General features: G+C 45.3%; 1 protein-coding gene across 1 annotated transcript in view; it reads right to left on the reverse strand.

Annotated features, from left to right (window-relative positions):
• LOC106579725 (transient receptor potential cation channel subfamily A member 1) overlaps positions 1–27,959 on the reverse strand; it is a 92,546-nt gene that overhangs the window by 27,186 nt on the left and 37,401 nt on the right. The window contains exons 5-11 of the mRNA XM_045702843.1: positions 23,901–24,008; positions 22,831–22,939; positions 21,647–21,792; positions 15,461–15,597; positions 8,066–8,128; positions 7,237–7,414; positions 1,354–1,523 (exon numbers count right to left, since the gene is read on the reverse strand). Coding sequence (XP_045558799.1) covers positions 1,354–1,523; positions 7,237–7,414; positions 8,066–8,128; positions 15,461–15,597; positions 21,647–21,792; positions 22,831–22,939; positions 23,901–24,008 — 911 coding nt within the window. The remainder of the gene's footprint in view (positions 1–1,353; positions 1,524–7,236; positions 7,415–8,065; positions 8,129–15,460; positions 15,598–21,646; positions 21,793–22,830; positions 22,940–23,900; positions 24,009–27,959) is intronic.

A 27,959-nucleotide genomic window follows, 5' to 3' on the forward strand; every position in this document is an offset into this window, starting at 1 on the left:
AATATACCCTCTGCACCAACTTCAATAACAGGTCTGTTACCATACCTACAATACCAGATAATATACCTGTTATACCTATATACCCTCTGTACCAACTTCAACAACAGGTCTGTTACTCATACCTAGCTACTATACCAGATAATATACCTGTTAATATACCCTCTGTACCAACTTCAACAACAGGTATGTTACTCTACCTAGCTACTATACCAGATAATATATTGACCTGTTAATATACCTTCTGCACCAACTTCAACAACAGGTATGTTACTCTACCTAGCTACTATACCAGATAATATACCTGCTATACCTGTTAATATACCTTCTGCACCAACTTCAATAACAGGTCTGTTACTATACCTACTATACCAGATAATATACCTGTTAATATACCTTCTGCACCAACTTCAATAACAGGTCTGTTACTCTACCTACAATACCAGATAATATACCTGCTATACCTGTTAATATACCTTCTGCACCAACTTCAATAACAGGTCTGTTACCATACCTACAATACCAACTATAGGAAGCGGTTGGTTTGGAGGATGAAGACCATTTGAGCCTGTGGTTTATCGTTCAGTATAAGTGATGCTCTTTAGGGCTTGAGGCTAATGTATCGCTGAACGGCACATGTTACACTTATCTAACACACAATAAATACATCATCAAACAATGAATAATGGCCTCATCTCACGTCACACTAGCAGGAACATTCCATTACACGTTCATCCTTAATTGGATTCCATTGTAGTGACCAATCCATTGCGTATTATTATTAATCAATTGGTTAATGATCAGATCAGCCAATCAAGGTGCTCTCAATGGTGATGCAGCCAATCAAGGTGCTCTCAATGGTGATGCAGCCAATCAAGGTGCTCTCAATGGTGATGCAGCCAATCAAGGTGCTCTCAATGGTGATGCAGCCAATCAAGGTGCTCTCAATGGTGACCTACTACGTATGACCAGAGCTCAAACCTTTTAGTGCACTTTAAAAACGGAATAGGGCGCCTTTGGAACACTACAAAAGCTCTATGGTTGTCCGTGATCTATAGTGGCCTGCTCCACTTGTACCCTTCACCTGTGCTGAGCTGGAAACACAGAATAGATGAGAGCCATAGAGTGGAAGCCTGTAGTGGGATTTACGATCTCTCGTCCATTCTTTTAGATCAATTTGATAGGAGCTTAGACAAATATTAGCCATTAAAGACAATCTCAAATAACAGTTTTGGATAGTGTACAAAATGTTTAATAGACTCCCTGAGCAGACAATTTGTTTGTAAACTACAGTGGCTATTAAAGGCATGTTTGTCTTCTTATATATATAACCCCATTAGACCTCACACCACTCACTGGGCAGCGAAGTGCAGGGCAGACTTCTTGTCCTTGGACTTGCGGTCCAGAGAGACCTGTAGAACCAGGATGTTCTTGACAGATTCGTGGATGCCCAGTCTGCAGGCGTAGTGGAGAGGAGTACAGCCCTCGTGGTCCTCGTTACTCAACAGATCCTTCACACTGCTGTGCTGTAAGGGGGCAGAACACACACACACACACACACACACACACACACACACACACACACACACACACACACACACACACACACACACACACACACACACACGCACACACACACACGCACTTGATCCCTGACTTCCCAAGAGCAGGTCGACAGATGCTGTCGACCATACAAAGGGTCTGCAGAAGTCTATTATCTGTGCTTCACTGTTTTAGAGGCTACAGCAGATCACTGAGACGCTTGGCAAAGCTCTAAATGGTTTTAATAACCTATAATTTGGCACAGAGCGATGGTAATAAAGTTCAACAGCCAGCCTTGGTGCTCCTCTCAAACAGCACCCTATTCCCTTTATAGTGTACTTCTTTTTAACAGCTCGGGTCAAAAGTAGTGCACTATAAAGGGACTAGTGTGCCATTTGGGATGCAAACTATTGGACTCTAGGAACAGACTTATAATGGTTTGTAGAGGTAGAGATTGTTAGCTGGCAGAAAATTAATGGTGGCAGAAAGCGGTACGCTATCCCACCTTTAATGTTTATGCCTTTCCCTAACTTCGCTTTTACGTAACCTTCCTTCCTAACCCTTACCATGACCTTAGTGAAATGATACAGTGTCTAAATTAAATCAAATGTTATCTGTGACTTGCTTTGTAAGCAACAGGAGTAGACTAATAGTGAAATGCTTAATTATGGACCCTTCTCAACAACACAGAGATAATTAAAAAAAGAGAAAGATAATAGAAAGATAATAGCAAGAGGAATAAATACACAATGACAAGCGATAACTTGGCTATGTAGACGGGGTACCAGTACTGAGTCAACGAGGTAATTGAGGTATGTACATATAGGTAGGGATAAAGTGACTAGGCAACAGGATAAATAATAAAAAGTAACAGCAGTGTATGTGATGAGTGAAAAGAATTAGTGCAAAAAGAGTCAATGCAGATAGTTAAATTGTTAACCAATAACTACCCAGACTAACTATTTATCAGTCTTATGTCTTGGGGGTTGTTCAGGGTCCTGTAGATTCCAGACTTGATGCAGCGGTAACGCTTGCCGTGCATTAGCAGGGAGAACAGTCTATGACGTGGGTGGCTGGAGTCTTTGACAATTTTTAGGGCCTTCCTCTGACACCGCCTGGTATAGAGGTCCTGGATTGCAGAGAGCTCAGCTCCAGTGATGTGCTGGGCCGTACACACTACCCTCCGTAACGCTTTGCAGTCAGATGCCAAGCAGTTGCCATACCAGGCGGTGATGCAGCCAATCAAGGTGCTCTCAATGGTGATGCATCAAGTCAAGATACTCTCAGTGGTACAGCTGTAGAACCTTCTGAGGATCTGTTGGCCAAATCTTTTAAGACTCCTAGAAGGAAGAGGCTTCTTCATGACAGTGTTGGTGTGTGTGTGTGGACCATGATAAATCGTTAGTGATGTGGACGACCAAGGAATTTGAAACACTCGACCCGCTCCACTGCAGCCCAGTCGATGTGTATGGGTGCGTGCTCGGCCCTCTGTTTCCTGTGGCCCACAATCAGCTCTTTTGTCTTGCCGATGTAGAGGGAGAGGTTGTTGTCCTGGCAACGCACTGCTAGGTCACTCAGCTCCCTATAGGCTGTCTCATTGTCATCGGTGATGAGTCCAACCATGTTTTGTCGTCAGCAAACTTAATGATGGTGTTGGAGTCATGGTGTTGGAGTCGTGGGTGAACAGGGAGTACAGGAGGGGACTAAACACACACCCCTGAGGGACGCCAGTGTTGAGGGTCAGCGTGGGGGATGTGTTGTTGCCTACCCTTACCATGATGAGCTTGGGAGGCACTATGGTGTTGAACGTTGAGCTATAGTCAATAAACAGCATTCACACGTAGGTGTTCCTCTTGCCCAGTTGGGAGAAGGCAGTGTGGAGTGTACAGTAATAGAGATTGCTTCATTTGTGGATCTGTTGGAGCTGTATGAATAGGGGTGGGTCCAGGGTGTCTAGGATGATGATGTTGATGTGAGCCATAACCAGCATTTCAAAGCATTTCATGGAAACAGATGTCAGTGCAACGGGGCGATAGTCATTTAGATAGGTTACCTTGGCGTTCTTTGACACATGGACTATTATGGTCTGCTTGAAACATGTAGATATTACAGACTGGGACAGGGAGAGTTTGAAAATGTCAGTGAAGACACTTGCCAGTTGGTTAGCGCATGCTCTGTGTATGATATTACAGACTGGGTCAGGGAGAGACCAGCTGGTCAGCGCATTCTCTTAGTATGCGTCCTGATAATCCGTCTAGCCCTGAGGCCTGGTGAATGTTAACCTGTTTAAAGGTCTCACTCACATTGGCTATGGAGTGCGAGATCACACAGTCATCTGGAACAGCTGGTGCTCTCATGCATGGTTCAGTGCTGCTTGCCTCGAAGCGAGCATAGAAAGAATTTGGTAGGCTTGCGTCACTGGGCAGCTCGCAGCTGGATTTGCCTTTGTAATTCATGATAGTTTGCAAGCCCTGCCAAATCCAACGAGTGTCAGAACCGGTGTAGTGGGATTTTATCTTAGTCCTGTATTGACATTTTGACAGTTTGATGGCTCGTCGGAGGTCGTAGCGGGATTTCTAATAAGAGCCTGGATTAGTGTCCTGCTCCTTGAAAGCGGCTGCTCTAGCCCTTTAGCTCAGTGTGGATGTCGCCTGTAATCCATGGCTTCTGGTTGTGATATGTACGTACGGTGAAGCCAGTGACTGATGTGGTAAACTCCACGATGTTATCGGATGAATTCCGGAACATATTCCAGTCTGTGCTAGCGAAACAGTCCTGTAGCTGAAAATCCGCTTCATCGGACCACTTGTACTTCCTGTTTGAGTTTTTGCTTGTAAGCGGGAATCAGGAGGATAGAGTTATGGTTAGATTGGCCAAATGGAGGGCGAGGGAGAGCTTTGTATGCATTTCTGTGTGTGGAGTAAAGGTGATTTAGAGTTTTTTTCCCCTCTGGTTGCACAGGTGACATGCTGGTAAAATTGCTGATGCTGATTCCAGTTTCCCTGTATTAAAATCATCAGTCACTAGGAGCACATTTTCTTGTTTGCTTATGGCCCGATACAGCTCGTTGAGTGTGTTCTTAGAGCCAGCATCGTGAGGTAATCTAACTCAAGCTACCAAAACCTTGAGACTTCCTTAACATTAGAGATCGCTCACCAGCTGCTGTTAACAATCCCCAGAGCCGACAAGGTAAAAGTCTGTCATTCTGCCCCTGAACAAGGCAGTTAACCCACTGTTCCTAGGCTGTCATTGTATATAAGAATTTGTTCTTAACTGACTTGCCTAGTTAAATAAAATGTTCAATAAAATGTCAAATAATAACAGACACACACCTCCCCCTTAACCTTATCCCAAGCTGCTGCCGTTCGGTCTTGACGATGAATTAGAAAAACCAGCTAAAAACCGGAATATTGTACATGTCCTTGTTCAGCCATGACTCTGATAAATATAGGATATTACAGTTCTTCAGGTCCCGTTGATAGGATAGTCTCAAACTTTGTGATTGTACGTTTACCAATAGAATGGAGTATAGAGTCGGTTTATTTAGTCGCAGACTAGTCACGTCAGGGAGCACGCTCGATGGCTTCTCTTGCACCGTCTCATCCTCTTTGGAGTCGCGGGGATTAGGGCCTGGTCTGTAATGAATAGTACATCCACAGCTGTCGACTCGTTGAAGTAGAAATCTTCATCCAAATCGAGGTCATTGTTCTGATGTCCAGAAGCTGTTTTCTGTCATAGGAAATTATGGCAGACATATTATGTAAAAAAAAAAGTTAATATAGTCGATTGATGCACCCGTGCAGCAAACGTGGTTACATTTATATTAATAAAATCTGAACGGTACATTTTAGAAACGTACTGTTTTTCCGAGTTACAAGTTGATTTGAAAACGGCAATAACAGAAAGTAAATTTGTGATTCTTAGTTTCATTCCGTAAGCCTCAGTGAGTCAGCACGTCCGTGACGGGGGAAATATTATGTTTTTGTTTGTTATGTGCATGAAGAAATATGGAAAGTATATCGTTCACCACGAAACAAACGTGAGACGTGACTTTGACGAGCAGCGAGGCTGAAGGCGATGATCTGATCAAGACAGATTTCTTATTATGATGAACTGGATGAAATTCATTGTGAATGAATTGTTAGCAGGCCTATTTTATAATTGTGGTATAATTTGGATAAAATGTACTGTGTTATAACCCATTGGCTATTTGATTTATTTAAAAACATTTAATCTTTACTGTGTTGATAATAGTAACATTCAAGTCATTTAATTATTTTACTGTTTTGATAGCATAACGGTAAAGTCGCTGTTTATTTATTTATTGATAAATATACACATTTGGTGATACAGGGTTTATTTTATGTTAAGACAGGCTACATCATGATAGGCTACATCATGACAGGCTACATCATGATAGGATACATCAGGGTAGGGTGTTGTGATGTCATTATAGAGTATTGTGATGTCATTATGGGGTATTGTGATGTCATTATAGAGTATTGCGATGTCATTATGGGGTATTGTGATGTCATTATAGAGTATTGTGATGTCATTATGGGGTATTGTGATGTCATTATTGAGTATTGTGTGTAGATTTATGAGGAAAAACAAACTATTTAATCCATTTTAAAACAAGGCTGTAACGTAACAAAATGTGGAAAAAGTCAAGTAGTATGAACACTTTCTGAAGACACTGTATGCAGAGTTTGTTGTAGATGATGTAGCAGTTGGTCACAGCAATGTCAATAAAATGGAGATTAAAACCGTTCTGTGATGCACAGAGTAGTACTGTGGTCTGAATACTTTCCAAATGCATTGTATTTCCCTGAGGTGCAATAGACATGAAGGCCAGTAGATGGGGACCTAGTTCCACTAGTGACTGTGGGATCACTGGGGTGACCCTCTGAGACATGAGGAATTGCTTTCACCTGTGTCAAAATGTGAGAGCCAGACATGGCAATACTGTGTGATTGGGTTTTTTGTTCTGTTGAAAAACAGATGTGGGCAGTAGTCCCAAATTTGTATATAGTTGTTTATTTCATTGATGTCTCTGCCCCCAAAACACAGGTACAGTAATTCTCAAGACCCGGGGGAACCACAATCTGGATTATGGATTGTAGTGCTTTTCACAACAAAAGACAAAGAATTTCAACGTGTTTTTTTTAAATATATTTTTTGGCCTTTATGGCGGTAGGTAGTCTTGGAGCGTTGGGCCAGTATCCGCAAGGTCTCTGGTTCAGATCCCCAAGTCCCCTAGCCGAATAGGTGAACAATCTGTCTGTGCCATGGCACTTAACCCTAATAGCTTTAGGGTCGCCGTCAATAATGGCAGATCGCTGGCCTTGAGCCCACTCCCGAGGGTGTCTCAATGGCTGTGAGAAAAAAAATATATATCAAATTCGCACTTGTACAGCAGTGAAATAGGACAAACCTAATTATTATCACTCATATAAGTGTCTCAAAAGTTTGTTTTGACGTTATATTTCTGAATCAATAAATCTAAAACACTTGATGGGGCCTATTACAGAAATATCTGTAGAAGCCAAAATGTCAAGGTAGTGAAAAAAACTGCAAAATGTCCGTAAAATGGCAGCTATTCTCTAACCTTAATGAATTTCAACAACTATTCCTACGCTTAAGTTTCCGTGACAATATATATTTCCCCAAGCACTACTACCATTGGACATCCGGTACCTGTAAGATGTCTCTGGAAAGGTTTTTGAGGCCTTTGGGTTGCAGGATGGTCAGGTGGAGGAAGTTACATCCTGATTTGTCCTTTATGTTCACGTTGGCACCTGAAAAAGACACAAACACACAGACAGACACACACACACACAGACACACACACACACACACACACAGACACACACACAGACACACACACACACACACACACACACACACACACACACACACACACACACACACACACACACACACACACACACACACACACACACACACACACACACTCACATTCACACTCACACACACACACACACACACACACACACACACACACACACACACACACACACACACACACACACACACACACACACACTGACACAAACACAGACGACACACACACACAGACACACACACAGAAACAGACACACACACACACACACAGACACAAACACACACACACACTCACGACACACACACACACAAACAGACACACACACACACACACACACACACACAGACACACACACAAACACTTCAAAATCTGAGTTTGACATGTTGAATTTTTATTCAGTTATTGTACCATGTAGTCCCACCTGCAACCCTGTGCATGTGACCATTAAACACTCTGAATCTGTAACAGCTGACCTATTTACCTTTGAAATTAGGTATCCGCCAACTCGTGTGTGTGTGTGTGTGTGTGTGTGTGTGTGTGTGTGTGTGTGTGTGTGTGTGTGTGTGTGTGTGTGTGTGTGTGTGTGTGTGTGTGTGTGTGTGTGTGTGTGTGTGTGTGTGTGTGTGTGTGTGTGTGTGTGTGTGTGTGTGTGAGTGCTTGTGTACTGTATTTACCTTCGAAATGAGGTACTCCGCCAATTCTGTGTGATCAAATATAGTTGCCCTGGAAAAATAACATACATTATATCACAGCTATAAACAGGCTCTTGTTTGCTTACGCTGCCCTTTGCCCAATATACAGTGCCTTCAGAAAACATTTAGTTTTTCCACATTTTGTTACATTACAGCCTTATTCTAAAATGGATAAATATATATATTTTTTAAACTCTGATAACTACACATACAGTTGAAGTCTGTACTTTACATACACCTTAACCAAATACATTTAAACTCAGTTTTTCACAATTCCTGACATTTAATCCTAGTAAAAAGTCCCTGTCTGAGGTCAGTTAGGATCACCACTTTATTTTAAGAATGTGAAATATCAGAATAATAGTAGAGAGAATGATTTATTTCAGCTTTTATTTCTTTCATCACATTCCCAGTGGGTCAGAAGTTTACATGCACTCAATTAGTATTTGGTAGCATTGCCTTTAAATTGTTAAACGTGGGTGTCACGTGGCAGAGGGTATTTTGTTTATGTGGTTCGGGGTGGTGTTTTATGTAGTAGGGTATTTGATTTATTATTTCCGGGTTTTTGGGGTTATGTTCTAGGTTTGTATTTCTATGTGGTCTCTATTCTTTTGCATTTCTTTGTCTAGTTTATTGGGGTTGGACTCTCAATTGGAGGCAGGTGTTTTCTAGTTGCCTCTGATTGAGAGTCCTATATATAGGTATGTGTTTGGTTTAGTGTTTGTGGGAGATTGTTTCCTGTTTTGCCGTGTGTAAGCCTGACAAGACTGTTTTGTTGTTCGTGAGTTCTTCGTTTTTGTTATTTTGGTGCTCTCTTTATTTTAAAATAAATACAAGATGAGCATCCACATTCCTGCTGCGTTTTGGTCCTCCATTCCCGACGGCAACCGTTACAGTGGGTCAAAACTTTCGGGTTGCATTCCACAAGCTTGGGTGAATTTTGGCCCATTCCTCATCAGACCAGAGGACATTTATCCGAAAAGTACGATCTTTGTCCCCATGTGCAGTTGCAAACCGTAGTCTGGCTTTTTTAATGGCGGTTTTGGAGCAGTGGCTTCTTCCTTGTTGAGCGGCCTTTCAGGTTATGTCGATATAGGACTCGTTTTACTGTGGATATAGATACTTTTGTACCTGTTTCCTCCAGCATCTTGACAAGGTCCTTTGCTGTTGTTCTGGGATTGATTTGCACTTTTCGCACCAAAGTACATTCATCTCTAGGAGACAGAACGTGTCTCCTTCCTGAGCGGTATGATGGCTGTATGGTCCCATAGTGTTAATACTTGCATACTATTGTTTGTACAGATGAACGTGGTACCTTCAGGCGTTTGCTCCCAATGATGAACCAGACATGTGGAGGTCTACAATATTTTTTCTGAGGTCTTGGCTGATTTATTTTGATTTTCCCATGATGTCAAGCAAAGAGGCACTGAGTTTGAAGGTAGGCCTTGAAATACATCCACCGGTACACCTCCAATTGACTCAAATGATGTCAATTAGCCTATCAGAAGCTTCTAAAGCCATGACATCATTTTCTGGAATTTTTCAAGCTGTTTAAAGGCACAGTCAACTTAGTGTATGAAAACTTCTGTCCCACTGGAATTGTGATACAGTGAATTATAAGTGAATAATCTGTCTGTCGGAAAAATGACTTGTGTCATGCACAAAGTAGATGTCCTAACCGACTTGCCAAAACTATAGTTTTGCTAACAAGAAATTTGTGGAGTGGTAGAAAAACAAGTTTTAATGACTCCAAACTAAGTGTATGTAAACTTCCAACTTCAACTGTATATATATTTAACCCGATAATAACAAACTGAAAATAGTTTTTTAGAAATGTTTGCAAATGTATTAAAAATTTAAAACAGAAATACCCTACTTACATAAGTATTCAGACCCTTTGCTATGAGCCTCGAAATTGAGCTCAGGTGCATCCTGTTTCCATTGATCATCCTTGAGATGTTTCTACAACTTGATTGGAGTCCATCTATGGTGAATTTAATTGATTTGACATAATTTGGAAAGGTACACACCTGTCTGTATAATGTCCCACAGTTGACAGTGCATGTCAGAGCAAAAACCAAGCCATGAGGTCGAAAGAATTGTCCTTAGAGCTCCGAGACAGGATTTTGTCGTGGCACAGATCTGGGGAAGGGTACCAAATAATTTCAGCACCACCGAAGGTCCCCAAGAACACAGTGGCCTCCATCATTCTTAAATGGAAGACTTTTGGAACCACCAAGACTCTTCCTAGAGCTGCCCACCCGGCAAAACTGAGCAATCGGGGGAGAAGGGCCTTGGTCAGGGAGGAGACAAAGAACCCGATGGTCTCTCTGACAGAGCTCCAGAGTTCCTCTGTGGAGATGAGAGAACCTTCCAGAAGTACAACCATCGCTGCAGTACTCCACCAATTAGGCCTTTATGGTAGAGTGGCAAGATGGAAGACACTCCTCAGTTAAAGGCACATGACAGCCTGCTTGGAGTTTGAAAAAGGAACCTAAAGAACTCTCAGAACATGAGAAACAAGATTCTCTGGTCTGATGAAACCAAGATTCAACTCTTTGGCCTGTATACCAAGTTTCACGTCTAGAGGAAACCTGGCACCATCCCTACGGTGAAGCATGGTGGCGGCAGCATCATGCTGTGGGAATGTTTTCAATGCCAGGGACTGGGAGACTTGTCAGGATTGAGGCAAAGATGAACGGAGCAAAGTAGAGAGAGACCCTTGATGAAAACCTGCTCCAGAGCGCTCAGGACCTCAGACTCAGGTGAAGGTTCACCTTCCAAAAGGACAATGACCCTAAGTACAAATCCAAGACAACATAGTAGTGGCTTCGGTAACAAGTCTCTGAATGTCCTTGAGTGGGCCAGCTTGAACCCGATCGATTGTCTCTGGAGAGATCTGAAAATAGCTGTGCAGCGACATTCCCCATCCAACCTCACAGAGCTTGAGAGGATCTGCAGAGAAGAATGGGAGAAACTCTCCAAATACAGGTGTGCCAATCTTGTAGCGTCATACCCAAGAAGACTCGAGGCTGTAATCACTGCCAAAGGTGCTTCAACAAAGTACTGAGTAAAGGGTCTGAATATTTATGTAAATGTGAAATTTCAGTTTTTTTTATTTTATAATTTAATTTTCCAAAAAAACTGTTTTTGCTTTGTCATTATGGGGTATTGTGTGTAGATTGGTATTGTGTGTAGATTGATGAAAGGGAAAAAAACTATTTAATCCATTATAGAATAAGGTTGTAACGTAACAAAATGTGGAAAAAGTCAAGGATTCTGAATACTTTCCAAAGGCACTCAATAAAAATGTTAATGCAACAATTTCAAAGATTTTACTGAGTTACATTCCAATAAGGAGATCAGTCATATTAAATAAATGCATTAGTCCCCAATCTATGGATTTCACTTGACTGGGCAGGGGTGCAGCCATTGGTGGGCCTGGGAGGGCATATGTCCACCCACTTGGCAGCCAGCCCCCCCCCTCAGACAATCCAGATGTGGAGGTCCAGGGAGTTACACGTGGTCTGCGGTTATGAAGCTGGTTGGACGTACCTTCTCCACTGCCGCCAATGTGTATAGGGATGTGCTCCCTCTGTTAAGTCCACAATCAGCTCCTTCGTTTTTTTGACATTGAGGGAGAGGTTATTTTCCTGGCGCCACTCCACCAGGGCTCTCACCTCCTCCCTGTAGGCTGTCTCGTCATTGTTGGTAATCAGGCCTAATATGGTTGTGTCCTTTGCAAACCTGATGACTGAGTTGGAGGCGTGTGTGGCCACACAGTCATGGGTGAACAGGGAGTAAAGGAGGGGGCTGAGCACGCACTCTTGAAGGGCCCCTGTGTTGAGGATCAGTGAAGTGGAGGGGGTTGTTTCCTACCTTCACCACCTGGGGGCGGCCCATCAGGAAGTCCAGGACTGGGTTGCACAGGGCGGTGTTCAGACCCAAGGCCACAAGCTTAATGATGAGCTTAGAGGGTACTATGGTGTTGAAGGTTGTGCTTTAGTCAATGAACTGCATTCTTACATAGGTATTCCTCTTGTCCAGGTGGGATAGGGCAGTGTGCAGTGCGATGGTGATTGCATCGTCTGTGGATTGATTGGGGCGGTAAGCAAATTGAACTGGGTCTAGGGTGGCAGATAAGGCAGAGGTGACATGATCCTTAACTAGCCTCTCAAAGCACTTCATGATGACAGAAGTTAGTGCTACGGGGCGATATTCATTTAGTTCAGTTACCTTTGGAGCCGTTGAATTGCGACTCCACGTTTGTCTCTGTACTGACGTTTTGCCTGTTTGATTGCCTTACGGAGGGAATTACTACACTGTTTGTTTTCAGCCATATTCCCAGTCGCCTTGCCATGGTTAAATGCGGTGGTTTGTGCTTTCAGTTTAGCGCGAATGCTGCCATCTAGCCACGGTTTCTGGTTTGGGTTGGTTTTACTAGTCACAGTGGGAACAACGTCCCCTTTACACATACTGATGAACTCTGTCACCATGTTTGTGTACACATCAATGTTATTATCCGAGGCTACATGGAAAATCCCAGTCCACGTGATCAAAACAATCTTGAAGCATGGATTACGATTGGTCAGACCTGCATCCAATATACCTTAGCACTTGTACTTCCTGTTTGAGTTTCTGCCAATAGGAAGGGAGGAGAAAATTGGAGACATGATCTGATTTGCCAAAGGGAGGGCGGAGGAGGGCCTTGTAGGCATCCCAGTAGAGAGAATAGCAGTGGTCAAGTGTTTTCCCAGCGCGAGTACTACAGTCAATGTGTTGATAGAACTTCGATAGCGTTTTCCTCAAATTAGCTTTGTTAAAATCCCCAGCTACTATAAATGCGGCCTCAGGGTATGTGGTTTCCAGTATGCATAAAGTCTAGTGTAGTTCCTTGATGGCAGTCATGCTATCGGCTTGAAGGGGAATATACACGGCGGTGACTATAACCGAAGAGAATTATCTTGGGAGGTAATATGGTCGGCATTTGATTGTGAGGTATTCTAGGTCCGGTGAACTAATTGCCTTGAGTTTCTGTACGCTATCACAATCACACCATGAATGGTTGATCATGAAACATACACCCCTGCCTTTCTTCTTCCCGCAGAGTTCTTTATTCCTGTCTGCGCGATGTACTGAGAACCCAGCTGGCTGTATGGACAGGGACAGTATATCCGGAGAGAGCCATGATTCCGTGAAACAGAGTATGTTACAGCCCCTTATGTCTCTGTGGAAGGAGATCCTCGCCCTGAGCTGGTCTACTTTATTGTTCACAGACTGAACATTAGCGAGTAATATACTCGGAAATAGTGGATGGTGTACCCGTCTCCTGAGTCAGTCTAGAAGTCCACTCCGAATACCTCTTCTCTGCCGGCGGTGTGTTGGAGCAGCCTCTGGGATAAATTAAATTGCCCTGGGGCGTGCGAACAAATGATCCAATTCGGGAAAGTCGTAGTCCTGGTTGTAATTCTGTTGAGTTACCATCTCTCTGATATCCAAAAGTTTTTTTTACGCCTGTAGGTAGTAACACAATAAACGTTCTGGGCTAATATTGTAAGACATCATACACAAAAAAAACAAAGTACTGCAATGTTGCTTAGGAGCTAGAAGCAGAGCTGTCATGTCTGCCGGTGTCATTATAATTCCTTAGAGGGATATAAACAAATCTGTGCACAAAATTTGAGAAATACTTTTTTTGTGCACATGGAATATTTCTGTGATTTTTTTTTTTTATTAATTTATTTCAGATCATGAAACATGGGACCAACCCTATACATTTGTGTTCATATTTTTTTTCAGTGTAGATAGATAACTATACACATACATACATACATACATACATACAGTAGATACCTAGATATAGAGTATAAACCTTTAAAGCTGGAATCCTTAATTGGTGAAATGGCCACGTCCCTTTGGGATATTACAACAACGAACACTTGTGTAGGGAGTTGGTATGGGGTGGGTGGGGAGGGGGGTTAATCCAGGGTCGTCCAGAAGACGGAAAGGAAGGCTTTAAAAGTCAAAGTTCATAGCCCAGGGGTCAGAGTATCCAATGATTCAGTACATCCTATATGGTCTAAAGTGGCTTCCTCCACTCACCTCCTTTCCTTGCTCTGTACTGATCTTTAGAACTAGACAGGTGACAGCCCAGGACACTAGCCTGGTAGAATATTGACATGTTCATTCGAACTCATTCTCAAACTATGGACTACATTACATAATGGCTAGTTTATTTGATTGATCAATGTAGATATGAAGTTAATAGGATAACGAGGGTTTGATTTTCCATTGACTTCAAACAGGATTTGTTTAACGGGTTCATATTTGTTAGCTGAAGAATACAGTGTAAAACAGCTAAATATTTAAAAAGCTGTACTTTTTCCAGTGTACTTACTGTAGCTTCCAGTGCCAACACACATAGCCGTTAGATACAGAGGGGATGTGAGACTGAGGCATATCTTTATGATCACTAATATTTAAAAAAAACCAGTCATGACAAACTCTCTTCACATGAACTTTTTCTATGTATCATTCAATTTTTTTTATGACGGTAGTTATGATGTGGGTATTAACCAGGTGTTGCCGAGTCATTTCCCCTCTTTACACACACACACACACACACACACACACACACACACACACACACACACACACGAACACTGCAGTTACCGTGGTTACTGGTCATAAAGACAAAGGACAAGAGGTACAACTAGGACTTGCATCCTAAATGGCACACTACGGTTCTAGTCAAAAGTAGTTCACTAAACAGGAAACAGGGTGCCTTTTTAGGGCACAAACATAGGTATTAGGCGAGTTGTGAGGTCACAGCCCATTACGCTGTGATTAAATGTTTCCTTTTTTTAAACGTTGTTCTGACTCCTGAACGATGTCTGGTTCTGTTGACAATAGAATGGAATGTCGATGTCTGGTTATCATGAATAATTTTACAATTTAATTTCACCTTTATTTAACCAGGTAGGCAAGTTGAGAACAAGTTCTCATTTACAACTGCGACCTGGCCAAGATGAAGCAAAGCAGTTCGACAACATTCAACAACACAGAGTTACACATGGAGTAAAACAAACATACAGTCAATAACACAATAGAAAAATAAGTCTATGTACAATGTGAGTAAATGAGGTGAGATAAGGGAGGTAAAGGCAAAAAAGGCCATGGTGGCAAAGTAAATACAATATAGCAATTAAAAAACACTGGAATTGTAGATTTGCAGTAGGTGAATGTGAAAAGTAGAAATACTGGGGAGCAAAATAAATAAATACATAAATAAATGAATAAATACATGAGTCTAATAAATATATGAACAAAATAAGATAAAAATGGATGAAAGAAAGTCTCTCACCTGTGTAGAGGTGTCTGGCAGGCTCCATCAGGCAGGTTAATGATGCTGTCCAGTCGGATGTAGGAGGACAGAATCAGTTTAACTGCCTCTGTAGCTCCCTGGGAACAGGCAAAGTGCAGAGCTGTGGACCCGTCCACCTGGAGTACAGTACACACACACAGACACAGACACACAGACACACACACACAGACACAGACACACACAGACACACACACACACAGACACACACACACACACACACACACAGACACACACACACAGACACACACACAGACACAGACACAGACAGACACACAGACACAGACACAGACAGACACACAGAGACACAGACACACACACAGACAGACACACACACAGACACACAGAGACACAGACACACAGACACAAACACAGGTTAAGTATATCATGGAATATCCGACACAGAAATGTGACAAACATTTCAGAAAACACAGACCTATTTTCCCTGTTTCTACTTGTGTATGTGTAACCATGCACGCTACAGTACCACTCATAGACATAGAGGAAAGAGATAGACACAGATGTCCCATAGACACGTATATGTCCCATAGACACGGATATGTCCCATTGACACGTATATGTCCCATAGACACGTATATGTCCCAGAGACACGGATATGTCCCATAGACACGGATATGTCCCATAGACACGTATATGTCCCATAGACACGGATATGTCCCATAGACACGGATATGTCCCATAGACACGTATATGTCCCATAGACACGTATATGTCCCATAGACACGGATATGTCCCATAGACACGTATATGTCCCATAGACACGGATATGTCCCATAGACACAGATATGTCCCATAGACACGGATATGTCCCATAGACACAGATATGTCCCATAGACACGGATATGTCCCATAGACACGGATATGTCCCATAGACACGGATATGTCCCATAGACACGGATATGTCCCATAGACACGGATATGTCCCATAGACACGGATATGTCCCATAGACACGGATATGTCCCATAGACACGGATATGTCCCATAGACACGGATATGTCCCATAGACACGTATATGTCCCATAGACACAGATGTCCCATAGACATGGATGTCCCATAGACACAGATGTCCCATAGACACGGATATGTCCCATAGACACAGATGTCCCATAGACACAGATGTCCCATAGACACGGATATGTCCCATAGACACGGATATGTCCCATAGACACGGATGTCCCATAGACACGGATATGTCCCATAGACACGTATATGTCCCATAGACACGGATATGTCCCATAGACACGGATATGTCCCATAGACACGGATATGTCCCATAGACACGTATATGTCCCATAGACACGTATATGTCCCATAGACACAGATGTCCCATAGACACGTATATGTCCCATAGACACGGATGTCCCATAGACACGGATATGTCCCATAGACACGGATGTCCCATAGACACGGATGTCCCATAGACACGGATATGTCCCATAGACACGGATGTCCCATAGACACGGATATGTCCCATAGACACAGATATGTCCCATAGACACATATGTCCCATAGACACAGATGTCCCATAGACACGTATATGTCCCATAGACACGGATGTCCCATAGACACGGATATGTCCCATAGACACGTATATGTCCCATAGACACGGATGTCCCATAGACACGTATATGTCCCATAGACACGGATATGTCCCATAGACACGGATATGTCCCATAGACACGGATATGTCCCATAGACACGTATATGTCCCATAGACACGGATGTCCCATAGACACGTATATGTCCCATAGACACGTATATGTCCCATAGACACGTATATGTCCCATAGACACGTATATGTCCCATAGACACAGATGTCCCATAGACACGTATATGTCCCATAGACACGGATGTCCTATAGACACGGATGTCCCATAGACACGGATATGTCCCATAGACACGGATGTCCCATAGACACGGATGTCCCATAGACACGGATATGTCCCATAGACACGGATGTCCCATAGACACGGATATGTCCCATAGACACAGATATGTCCCATAGACACAGATATGTCCCATAGACACAGATGTCCCATAGACACGTATATGTCCCATAGACACGGATGTCCCATAGACACGGATATGTCCCATAGACACATATATGTCCCATAGACACGGATGTCCCATAGACACGTATATGTCCCATAGACACGGATATGTCCCATAGACACGGATATGTCCCATAGACACGGATATGTCCCATAGACACGGATGTCCCATAGACACGTATATGTCCCATAGACACGGATGTCCCATAGACACGTATATGTCCCATAGACACGGATGTCCCATAGACACGGATGTCCCATAGACACAGATGTCCCATAGACACGGATGTCCCATAGACACGTATATGTCCCAGAGACACGTATATGTCCCATAGACACGGATGTCCCATAGACACGGATATGTCCCATAGACACAGATGTCCCATAGACACGGATGTCCCATAGACACGGATGTCCCATAGACACGGATATGTCCCATAGACACGGATATGTCCCATAGACACGGGGTAATACAAGCATTTTAATGAGATATTCATGAATGGCAGGAACAGAGCAGAGGTCACTCTCCTCACCTCCACACCACATACAGAACAGTACAGGAAGTGGAGGTCAGTACAGTACAGGAAGTGGAGGTCAGTACTGGAAGTGGAGGTCAGTACAGTACAGGAAGTGGAGATCAGTACTGGAAGTGGAGGTCAGTACAGTACATTCATAAGTGGAGGTCAGTACAGTACAGGAAGTGGAGGTCAGTACAGTACATGAATAAGTGAATATCAGTACAGTACAGGAAGTGGAGGTCAGTACAGTACAGGAAGTGGAGGTCAGTACAGTATATTAATAAGTGGAGGTCAGTACAGTACAGGAAGTGGAGGTCAGTTCAGTACATTAATAAGTGGAGGTCAGTACACTACAGGAAGTGGAGGTCAGTACAGTACATTAATAAGTGGAGGTCAGTACAGTACAGGAAGTGGAGGTCAGTACAGTACAGGAAGTGGAGATTAGTACAGTACAGGAAGTGGAGGTCAGTACAGTACAGTACAGGAAGTGGAGGTCAGTACAGTACAGGAAGTGGAGGTCAGTACAGTACAGGAAGTGGAGGTCAGTTCAGTACATTAATAAGTGGAGGTCAGTACAGTACAGGAAGTGGCGATCAGTACTGGAAGTGGAGGTCAGTACAGTACATTAATAAGTGGAGGTCAGTACAGTACAGGAAGTGGAGGTCAGTACAGTACATTAATAAGTGGAGGTCAGTACAGTACAGGAAGTGGAGATCAGTACTGGAAGTGGAGGTCAGTACAGTACATTAATAAGTGGAGGTCAGTACAGTACAGGAAGTGGAGGTCAGTACAGTACATTAATAAGTGGAGGTCAGTACAGTACAGGAAGTGGAGGTCAGTACAGTACATTAATAAGTGGAGGTCAGTACAGTACAGGAAGTGGAGGTCAGTACAGTACAGGAAGTGGAGGTCAGTACAGTACATTAATTAGTGGAGGTCAGTACAGTACAGGAAGTGGAGATCAGTACAGGAAGTGGAGGTCAGTACAGTACAGGAAGTGGAGGTCAGTACAGTACATTAATAAGTGGAGGTCAGTACAGTACAGGAAGTGGAGGTCAGTACAGGAAGTGGAAGTTATTATTATCTGGGTCTATTACTGTCTCTCTGGACTCTCTAGACTTCTCGTCCTGCATCTGAACTGGAAATACGTCCTTAATGGCACCCTATTCCCTTTAAAGTGCACTTGTGCACAAGTGCAAATAAGGCCCTCGTCTAAAGTAGAGCACTATATAGGGAAAAATCCCCTACTGTAAGTAAAATTCTATTTACAATAATTTTTCAAAAGTAGGAGAAATAATTATCACAAACCGAAGAATGTTCATGGTTTGCGTCATCCGTGTGATAGCTACTAAATTTGGGAAACGTTTTTGATCATTTATTGTATTTAGACTGACTGAAATGTGGCTGTTGTAGGGCTATATAGGCCGATATTGATTCAAATAATGGTGACTGAAACAACCACATGATCCCCTGTCTTTATTTTTTATTTAATTGAATCTTTATTTTTCTAGGCAAGTCAGTTAAGAACAAATTCTTATTTTCAATGACGGCCTACCGGGAAACAGTGGGTTAACTGCCTTGTTCAGGGGCATAACGACAGCTCGGGGATTCAAACTTGCAAACTTTCGGTTACTAGTCCAACGCTCTAACCACTAGGTTACCTGCCACCTCTACACTCTAACCACTAGGCTACCTGCCACCTCTACACTCTAAACACTAGTCTACCTGCCACCTCTACACTCTAACCACTAGGCTACCTGCCACCTCTACACTCTAACCACTAGGCTACCTGCCACCTCTACACTCTAACCACTAGGCTACCTGCCACCTCTACACTCTAACCACTAGGCTACCCGCCACCTCTACACTCTAACCACTAGACTACCTGCCACCTCTACACTCTAACCACTAAGCTACCTGCCACCTCTACACTCTAACCACTAGGCTACCTGCTGTTACTCCAACACTCTAACCACTAGGCTACCTGCCACCTCTACACTCTAACCACTAGACTACCTGCCACCTCTACACTCTAACCACTAGACTACCTGCCACCTCTACACTCTAACCACTAGGCTACCTGCTGGTTACTAGTCCAACGCTCTAACCACTACGCTACCTGCCACCTCTACACTCTAACCACTAGGCTACCTGCTGGTTACTAGTCCAACGCTCTAACCACTAGGCTACCTGCCACCTCTACACTCTAACCACTAGGCTACCTGCCACCTCTACACTCTAACCACTAGACTACCTGCCACCTCTACACTCTAACCACTAGGCTACCTGCCACCTCTACACTCTAACCACTAGACTACCTGCCACCTCTACACTCTAACCACTAGGCTACCTGCCACCTCTACACTCTAACCACTAGACTACCTGCCACCTCTACACTCTAACCACTAGGCTACCTGCCACCTCTACACTCTAACCACTAGGCTACCCGCCACCTCTACACTCTAACCACTAGACTACCTGCCACCTCTACACTCTAACCACTAGGCTACCTGCCACCTCTACACTCTAACCACTAGGCTACCTGCCACCTCTACACTCTAACCACTAGGCTACCTGCCACCTCTACACTCTAACCACTAGACTACCCGCCACCTCTACACTCTAACCACTAGACTACCTGCCACCTCTACACTCTAACCACTAAGCTACCTGCCACCTCTACACTCTAACCACTAGGCTACCTGCTGGTTACTAGTCCAACGCTCTAACCACTAGGCTACCTGCCACCTCTACACTCTAACCACTAGACTACCTGCCACCTCTACACTCTAACCACTAGACTACCTGCCACCTCTACACTCTAACCACTAGGCTACCTGCCACCTCTACACTCTAACCACTAGACTACCTGCCACCTCTACACTCTAACCACTAGGCTACCTGCCACCTCTACACTCTAACCACTAGACTACCTGCCACCTCTACACTCTAACCACTAGGCTACCTGCCACCTCTACACTCTAACCACTAGGCTACCCGCCACCTCTACACTCTAACCACTAGACTACCTGCCACCTCTACACTCTAACCACTAGACTACCTGCCACCTCTACACTCTAACCACTAGGCTACCTGCCACCTCTACATCCTAACCACTAGGCTACCTGCTGGTTACTAGTCCAACGCTCTAACCACTACGCTACCTGCCACCTCTACACTCTAACCACTAGGCTACCTGCTGGTTACTAGTCCAACGCTCTAACCACTACGCTACCTGCCACCTCTACACTCTAACCACTAGTCTACCTGCCACCTCTACACTCTAACCACTAGACTACCTGCCACCTCTACACTCTAACCACTAGACTACCTGCCACCTCTACACTCTAACCACTAGGCTACCTGCCACCTCTACACTCTAACCACTAGTCTACCTGCCACCTCTACACTCTAACCACTAGGCTTCCTGCCACCTCTACACTCTAACCACTAGGCTACCTGCCACCTCTACACTCTAACCACTAGACTACCTGCCACCTCTACACTCTAACCACTAGGCTACCTGCCACCTCTACACTCTAACCACTAGTCTACCTGCCTCCCCATCTTAATGTACCTGTTGCTGGTCGATCTTGGCTCCTTTGTGGATGCAGAACTCAATGATGTCCATGTTTCCTCCCCTGACCGCCAGGTGAAGTGGACTACTGCACGACTTATCCAGGAAGTTAATGTGCTCCTCTATTGAATGACCCATCTCCTCTCCTGGAAAAGAAAACCAGTTATGTACGAGTACACCCCCCCTGGACAGGATGCTACATACAGAGGACTCATCATCTACAGTGGTTTCCTCTCCTCGTCTCCTTTCCTTGAATAAGGACTATTGAGACCTAAGTGGACAGATGTATTGAGTTGAATTTCTGAAGCGTTACGGTATATCCTGTTCAAATGAATAACTCAAAACATTGTTGTGTTTGGTTTCACAGTGTAATGTAAACTAGGGTGACAACTGAACAAACACGTGAGACTTCTAACTCAACTCATTTCCCCTTTAGTCATGCCATCTGTGGAGATCTGGCTAAGCCTGGCCTTAAAGAATGTCAATTCCTATTTGGTCCAAAACTGACAACCACAGAAGCTTTTCAAAATATTTTTCTGTCGTACTAAAACACATCAATGTCCTGTTATGTATGACTCAGCTGCAGACCTCCCAGGTTAGGTAAACAGTGCGTCTGTGCTGAGGTCTCTGGTTTGTGTGGCTCCCTAGATGACCATTTAGGCACCAAATGGCTCCCATGTATCAGTAACAAAGATCCTGTATACTGACACAAAATGGCCACTGTGTATCATGTCTTGTTCAAGAGAACTTGTAAACTATGAAATTTACGACTTTGGAAACTTGTAGAAAAATTAGGTCAGATTTTCCCACTAAGAAAGTATCAGAATCAAACAATAATACGCTGTACACCAATTAAATTAAATTTGATTTTGACAAAGATGGTAACATTGGTAAGGGATTAGCCTGGGTATTAGCCTGTTTGTGCTATCAAGCTATCATGCTATCATGCTAACATGCTATCATGCTAACATGCTAACATGCTATCATGCTAACATGTTTGGCTTGACATGGACAGCGTTGGAATTGACAAAAGCGCACAAACAGATCTGGGACCAGGCTAGTAATGGATGAGAAGGGAAACTTACAATAGTAAAGTGCTTTTTTTTTTTTTTTTTTACACCCATGGACAAGTGTAGCATCCTATACAAATGCAATCCTTTATTCTCCTCATCATAATGCCATACCAGCTTTGAGGATGACATCCATGGCCTTCTTTGAGCCTGCGAAGGCAGCTGCGTGGATAGCATAGTGGCCCAGTTTGTTCTGACTGGAGAGCCGCGCCCCATACCTCAGCTACAGTGCAGGGAGTAGGACGCATACGGACAGAGTCAGGAGTTTTTAATAAAGCATTGACACAAAGCAGAATTGTGACAGTTAATAATACTGTATTGGGTAACATCTAAATTCTAGGAGAGACTGGAAGCTGTGTGCGTTATTCTAATTCTTGGTTATAAACATTATACATATTTTGTATACATTCTCTCATGAAAACAGGATTATTGAGTATTGTTTGAGGGAGGGAGGGGAGGAGAGAGAGAGGGAGGGGGAGGAGAGAGAGAGGGAGAAGAGAGAGGGAGGGAGGAGAGAGAGAGAGTGGGAGGGAGGGAGGAGAGACAGAGAGAGAGGGAGGGAGGGGAGAAGAGAGAGAGGGAGGGAGGGGAGAAGAGAGAGAGAGAGGGAGGGGAGAAGAGAGAGAGAGAGGGAGGGAGTGAGGAGAGAGAGAGAGAGAGAGCGGGAGGGAGGGAGGGAGGAGAGAGAGGGAGGGAGGGAGTGAGGAGAGAGAGAGAGGGAGGGGAGAAGAGAGAGAGAGAGGGGGGAGTGAGGAGAGAAAGAGAGAGGGAGGGGAGGAGAGAGAGAGAGAGAGAGAGAGAGGGAGTGAGGAGAGAGAGAGAGAGAGAGAGAGAGCGGGAGGGAGGGAGGGAGGAGAGAGAGAGAGAGAGGGAGGGGAGAAGAGAGAGAGGGAGGGGAGAAGAGGGAGAGAGAGAGAGAGAGAGAGAGAGAGAGAGAGGAGGTAGGTAGGTAGGGAGGGGAGGAGAGAGAGAGGTAGGGAGGGGAGGAGAGAGAGAGAGAGGAGGAGGGAGGAGAGAGAGAGAGAGAGGGAGTGAGGAGAGAGAGAGAGAGAGAGAGAGAGGGAGTGAGGAGAGAGAGAGAGAGGGAGTGAGGAGAGAGGGAGTGAGGAGAGAGAGAGAGAGAGAGAGAGAGAGAGAGAGAGAGAGAGAGAGAGAGAGAGAGGAGAGTATAGTGTTCCTCTCACCAGTATAGAGAGAGCCTCAGTATTATTGATGGAGCAGGCTAACATGACAGGAGTGTTGCCAAGACCTCCTTCTAGGTTAGACTCTGTCTTATAGTGAGACAACAGGAGCTGGGAGAAACAACACACACACACACACACACACACACACACACACACACACACACACACACACACACACACACACACACACACACACACACACACATTAATAATGAAACCTTATGTGATAGGAATTAATTAATGAATTAATGAAATTGTATTTGTTCACCAACAGCAGCTGGGGAAACAACAACCTTCTGTGATACATATCTGTCTTTGTCTCTTTCTACTCTTTCTACTCCCTGCCACAGGGACACAGGGCCACAGGGACACAGGGACCTCTGCTATTCTCACCCCCAGAACACACAGTAGAAATGCTGACAAGGTCCTAGAGTCAGGGGAGGCTCAGCCTCATTAACCTTCATCACCAAGCTTGGCTTTGGGTGACCAGATTCTGTTTTGTAAGCCATATCCATCGTCCCTTACTCTGGCACAACCTTGGGTTACCAGATGCCTCTTACCCACTAGAGCAACCCACGAACCCACGTGTCTCTATCCAGGGTGACCTAATCGATTACATTCATCCACCCATATCTATTCACATGTCTTGGATCCATTGTCCGTCAGCTCTGGGTTACCAGATGCCTCGTACCCTCAACAAATGGCCCACACACTCAGCTTCAGCTGTTGTTTAGGACAGGGGGGTCCCTGACAGGGGGATCCCGCCCGTGAAGGGGGACCAATCCGGCCCATGGGTGATTTGATATGGGAATGATAGAAGGTGATAGTTGCGCCTGGCGAGTTGCTGACGCCAGACCCGTGATGGCTGAATCACCATTTGTGACATTGTCTGGATGGCTGACCATATGATGGCTGACCATATGTTGGCTGAGCATATGATGGCTGACCATATGATGGCCGACCATATGTTGGCCGACCATATGATGGCCGACCATATGTTGGCCGACCATATGATGGCCGACCATATGATGGCCGACCATATGTTGGCCGACCATATGATGGCCGACCATATGTTGGCCGACCATATGATGGCCGACCATATGTTGGCCGACCATATGTTGGCCGACCATATGTTGGCCGACCATATGATGGCCGACCATATGATGGCCGACCATATGATGGCCGACCATATGTTGGCCGACCATATGATGGCCGACCATATGATGGCCGACCATATGTTGGCCGAGCATATGATGGCCGACCATATGTTGGCCGACCATATGATGGCCGACCATATGATGGCCGACCATATGAGTCAAACACACCTTATCCATGGCTTTCTCCTGCGCGAGACATTATCACAGAACCTTGGGAGCACGTACACCATTGTGAGATGTGAAGACAGATTGAAACGCTTGAATTGACTAAATCCATTTTACTGTGTGAATTAAATTGTCTTGTCTGGTTTGTTTCAAAGTTCATCAAGATCTATTATATTCCGTTTCTTGATAATCACGATCTTCCAATCGGCTCATACACCGTCCTCCCCTCTTTTCCCCTGTAACTGTTCACCAAGTCGTTGCTGTAAATGAGAATGTGTTCTCAGTAAAACTTCCCTGGTAAAATAACATACTCACAGATAAGAAAGCTGGAGTCAGGGAGAAGAAAAAAAATACCGAAACTGGCAGGGGACTATTTTGTATATTTTTTTTGATGGTGAGGAAATATTTTAAAAAATCAGTGTAGCCCTCCGGTCAATGTTGAATACTGAATGTGTGCCCTGCAGCTAAATGAGTTTGACACCGCTGGTTTAGGACAAGGTGGGAAATGAAAAGGCCATGGTAAGGCAGTTGGGGGTGTTGGAGGAGTTGGTGGGGCAGGTAAGGGCAGGTAGTTTGGTGAGGCAGGTAAGGGAAGGTAGTTTGGTGGGGCATGTAAGGGCAGGTGGTTTGGTGGGGCAGGTAAGGGCAGGTAGTTTGTGGGGCAGGTAAGGGCAGGTAGTTTGGTGGGGCAGGTAAGGGCAGGTAGTTTGGTGGGGCAGGTAAGGGCAGGTGGTTTGGTGGGGCAGGTAAGGGCAGGTGGTTTGGTGGGGCAGGTAAGGGCAGGTAGTTTGGTGGGGCAGGTAAGGGCAGGTAGTTTGGTGGGGCAGGTAAGGGCAGGTAGTTTGGTGGGGCAGGTAAGGGCAGGTAGTTTGGTGAGGCAGGTAAGGGAAGGTAGTTTGGTGGGGCAGGTAAGGGCAGGTGGTTTGGTGGGGCAGGTAAGGGCAGGTAGTTTGTGGGGCAGGTAAGGGCAGGTAGTTTGGTGGGGCAGGTAAGGGCAGGTAGTTTGGTGGGGCAGGTAAGGGCAGGTAGTTTGGTGGGGCAGGTAAGTCCAGGTAGTTTGGTGGGGCAGGTAAGGGCAGGTGGTTTGGTGGGGCAGGTAAGGGCAGGTAGTTTGGTGGGGCAGGTAAGGGCAGGTAGTTTGGTGGGGCAGGTAAGGGCAGGTAGTTTGGTGGGGCAGGTAAGGGCATGTAGTTTGGTGGGGCAGGTAAGGGCAGGTAGTTTGGTGGGGCAGGTAAGGGCATGTAGTTTGGTGGGGCAGGTAAGTCCAGGTAGTTTTAGTGGGGCAGGTAAGGGCAGGTAGTTTGGTGGGGCAGGTAAGGGCAGGTAGTTTGGTGGGGCAGGTAAGGGCAGGTCGTTTAGTCGGGCAGGTAAGGGCAGGTAGTTTGGTGGGGCAGTTAGGGGCAGGTAAGGGCAGGTAGTTTGGTGGGGCAGGTAAGGGCAGGTAGTTTGGTGGGGCAGAGCGGTAAGGGCAGGTAGTTTGGTGGGGCAGGTAAGGGCAGGTAGTTTGGTGGGGCAGGTAAGGGCAGGTCAGTTTGGTCGGGCAGGTAAGGGCAGGTAGTTTGGTGGGGCAGTTGGGGCAGGTAAGGGCAGGTAGTTTGGTGGGGCAGGTAAGGGCAGGTAGTTTGGTGGGGCAGGTAAGGGCAGGTAGTTTGGTGGGGCAGGTAAGGGCAGGTAGTTTGGTGGGGCAGGTAAGGGCAGGTAGTTTGGTGAGGCAGGTAAGGGAAGGTAGTTTGGTGGGGCAGGTAAGGGCAGGTGGTTTGGTGGGGCAGGTAAGGGCAGGTAGTTTGGTGGGGCAGGTAAGGGCAGGTAGTTTGGTGGGGCAGGTAAGGGCAGGTAGTTTGGTGGGGCAGGTAAGGGCAGGTGGTTTGGTGGGGCAGGTAAGGGCAGGTGGTTTGGTGGGGCAGGTAAGGGCAGGTAGTTTGGTGGGGCAGGTAAGGGCAGGTAGTTTGGTGGGGCAGGTAAGGGCAGGTAGTTTGGTGGGGCAGGTAAGGGCAGGTAGTTTGGTGGGGCAGGTAAGTCAAGGTAGTTTGGTGGGGCAGGTAAGGGCAGGTGGTTTGGTGGGGCAGGTAAGGGCAGGTAGTTTGTGGGGCAGGTAAGGGCAGGTAGTTTGGTGGGGCAGGTAAGGGCAGGTAGTTTGGTGGGGCAGGTAGGGCAGGTAGTTTGGTGGGGCAGGTAAGTCCAGGTAGTTTGGTGGGGCAGGTAAGGGCAGGTGGTTTGGTGGGGCAGGTAAGGGCAGGTAGTTTGGTGGGGCAGGTAAGGGCAGGTAGTTTGGTGGGGCAGGTAAGGGCAGGTAGTTTGGTGGGGCAGGTAAGGGCATGTAGTTTGGTGGGGCAGGTAAGGGCAGGTAGTTTGGTGGGGCAGGTAAGGGCATGTAGTTTGGTGGGGCAGGTAAGTCCAGGTAGTTTTAGTGGGGCAGGTAAGGGCAGGTAGTTTGGTGGGGCAGGTAAGGGCAGGTAGTTTGGTGGGGCAGGTAAGGGCAGGTAGTTTGGTGGGGCAGGTAAGGGCAGGTAGTTTGGTGGGGCAGTTAGGGGCAGGTAAGGGCAGGTAGTTTGGTTGGGCAGGTAAGGGCAGGTAGTTTGGTGGGGCAGTTAGGGGCAGGTAAGGGCAGGTAGTTTGGTGGGGCAGGTAAGGGCAGGTAGTTTGGTGGGGCAGGTAAGGGCAGGTCATTTAGTCGGGCAGGTAAGGGCAGGTAGTTTGGTGGGGCAGTTAGGGGCAGGTAAGGGCAGGTAGTTTGGTG

The sequence above is a fragment of the Salmo salar genome, chromosome ssa19 (genome assembly GCF_905237065.1).
Source record: "Salmo salar chromosome ssa19, Ssal_v3.1, whole genome shotgun sequence".
Classification (NCBI taxonomy): Eukaryota; Metazoa; Chordata; class Actinopteri; order Salmoniformes; family Salmonidae; genus Salmo; species Salmo salar.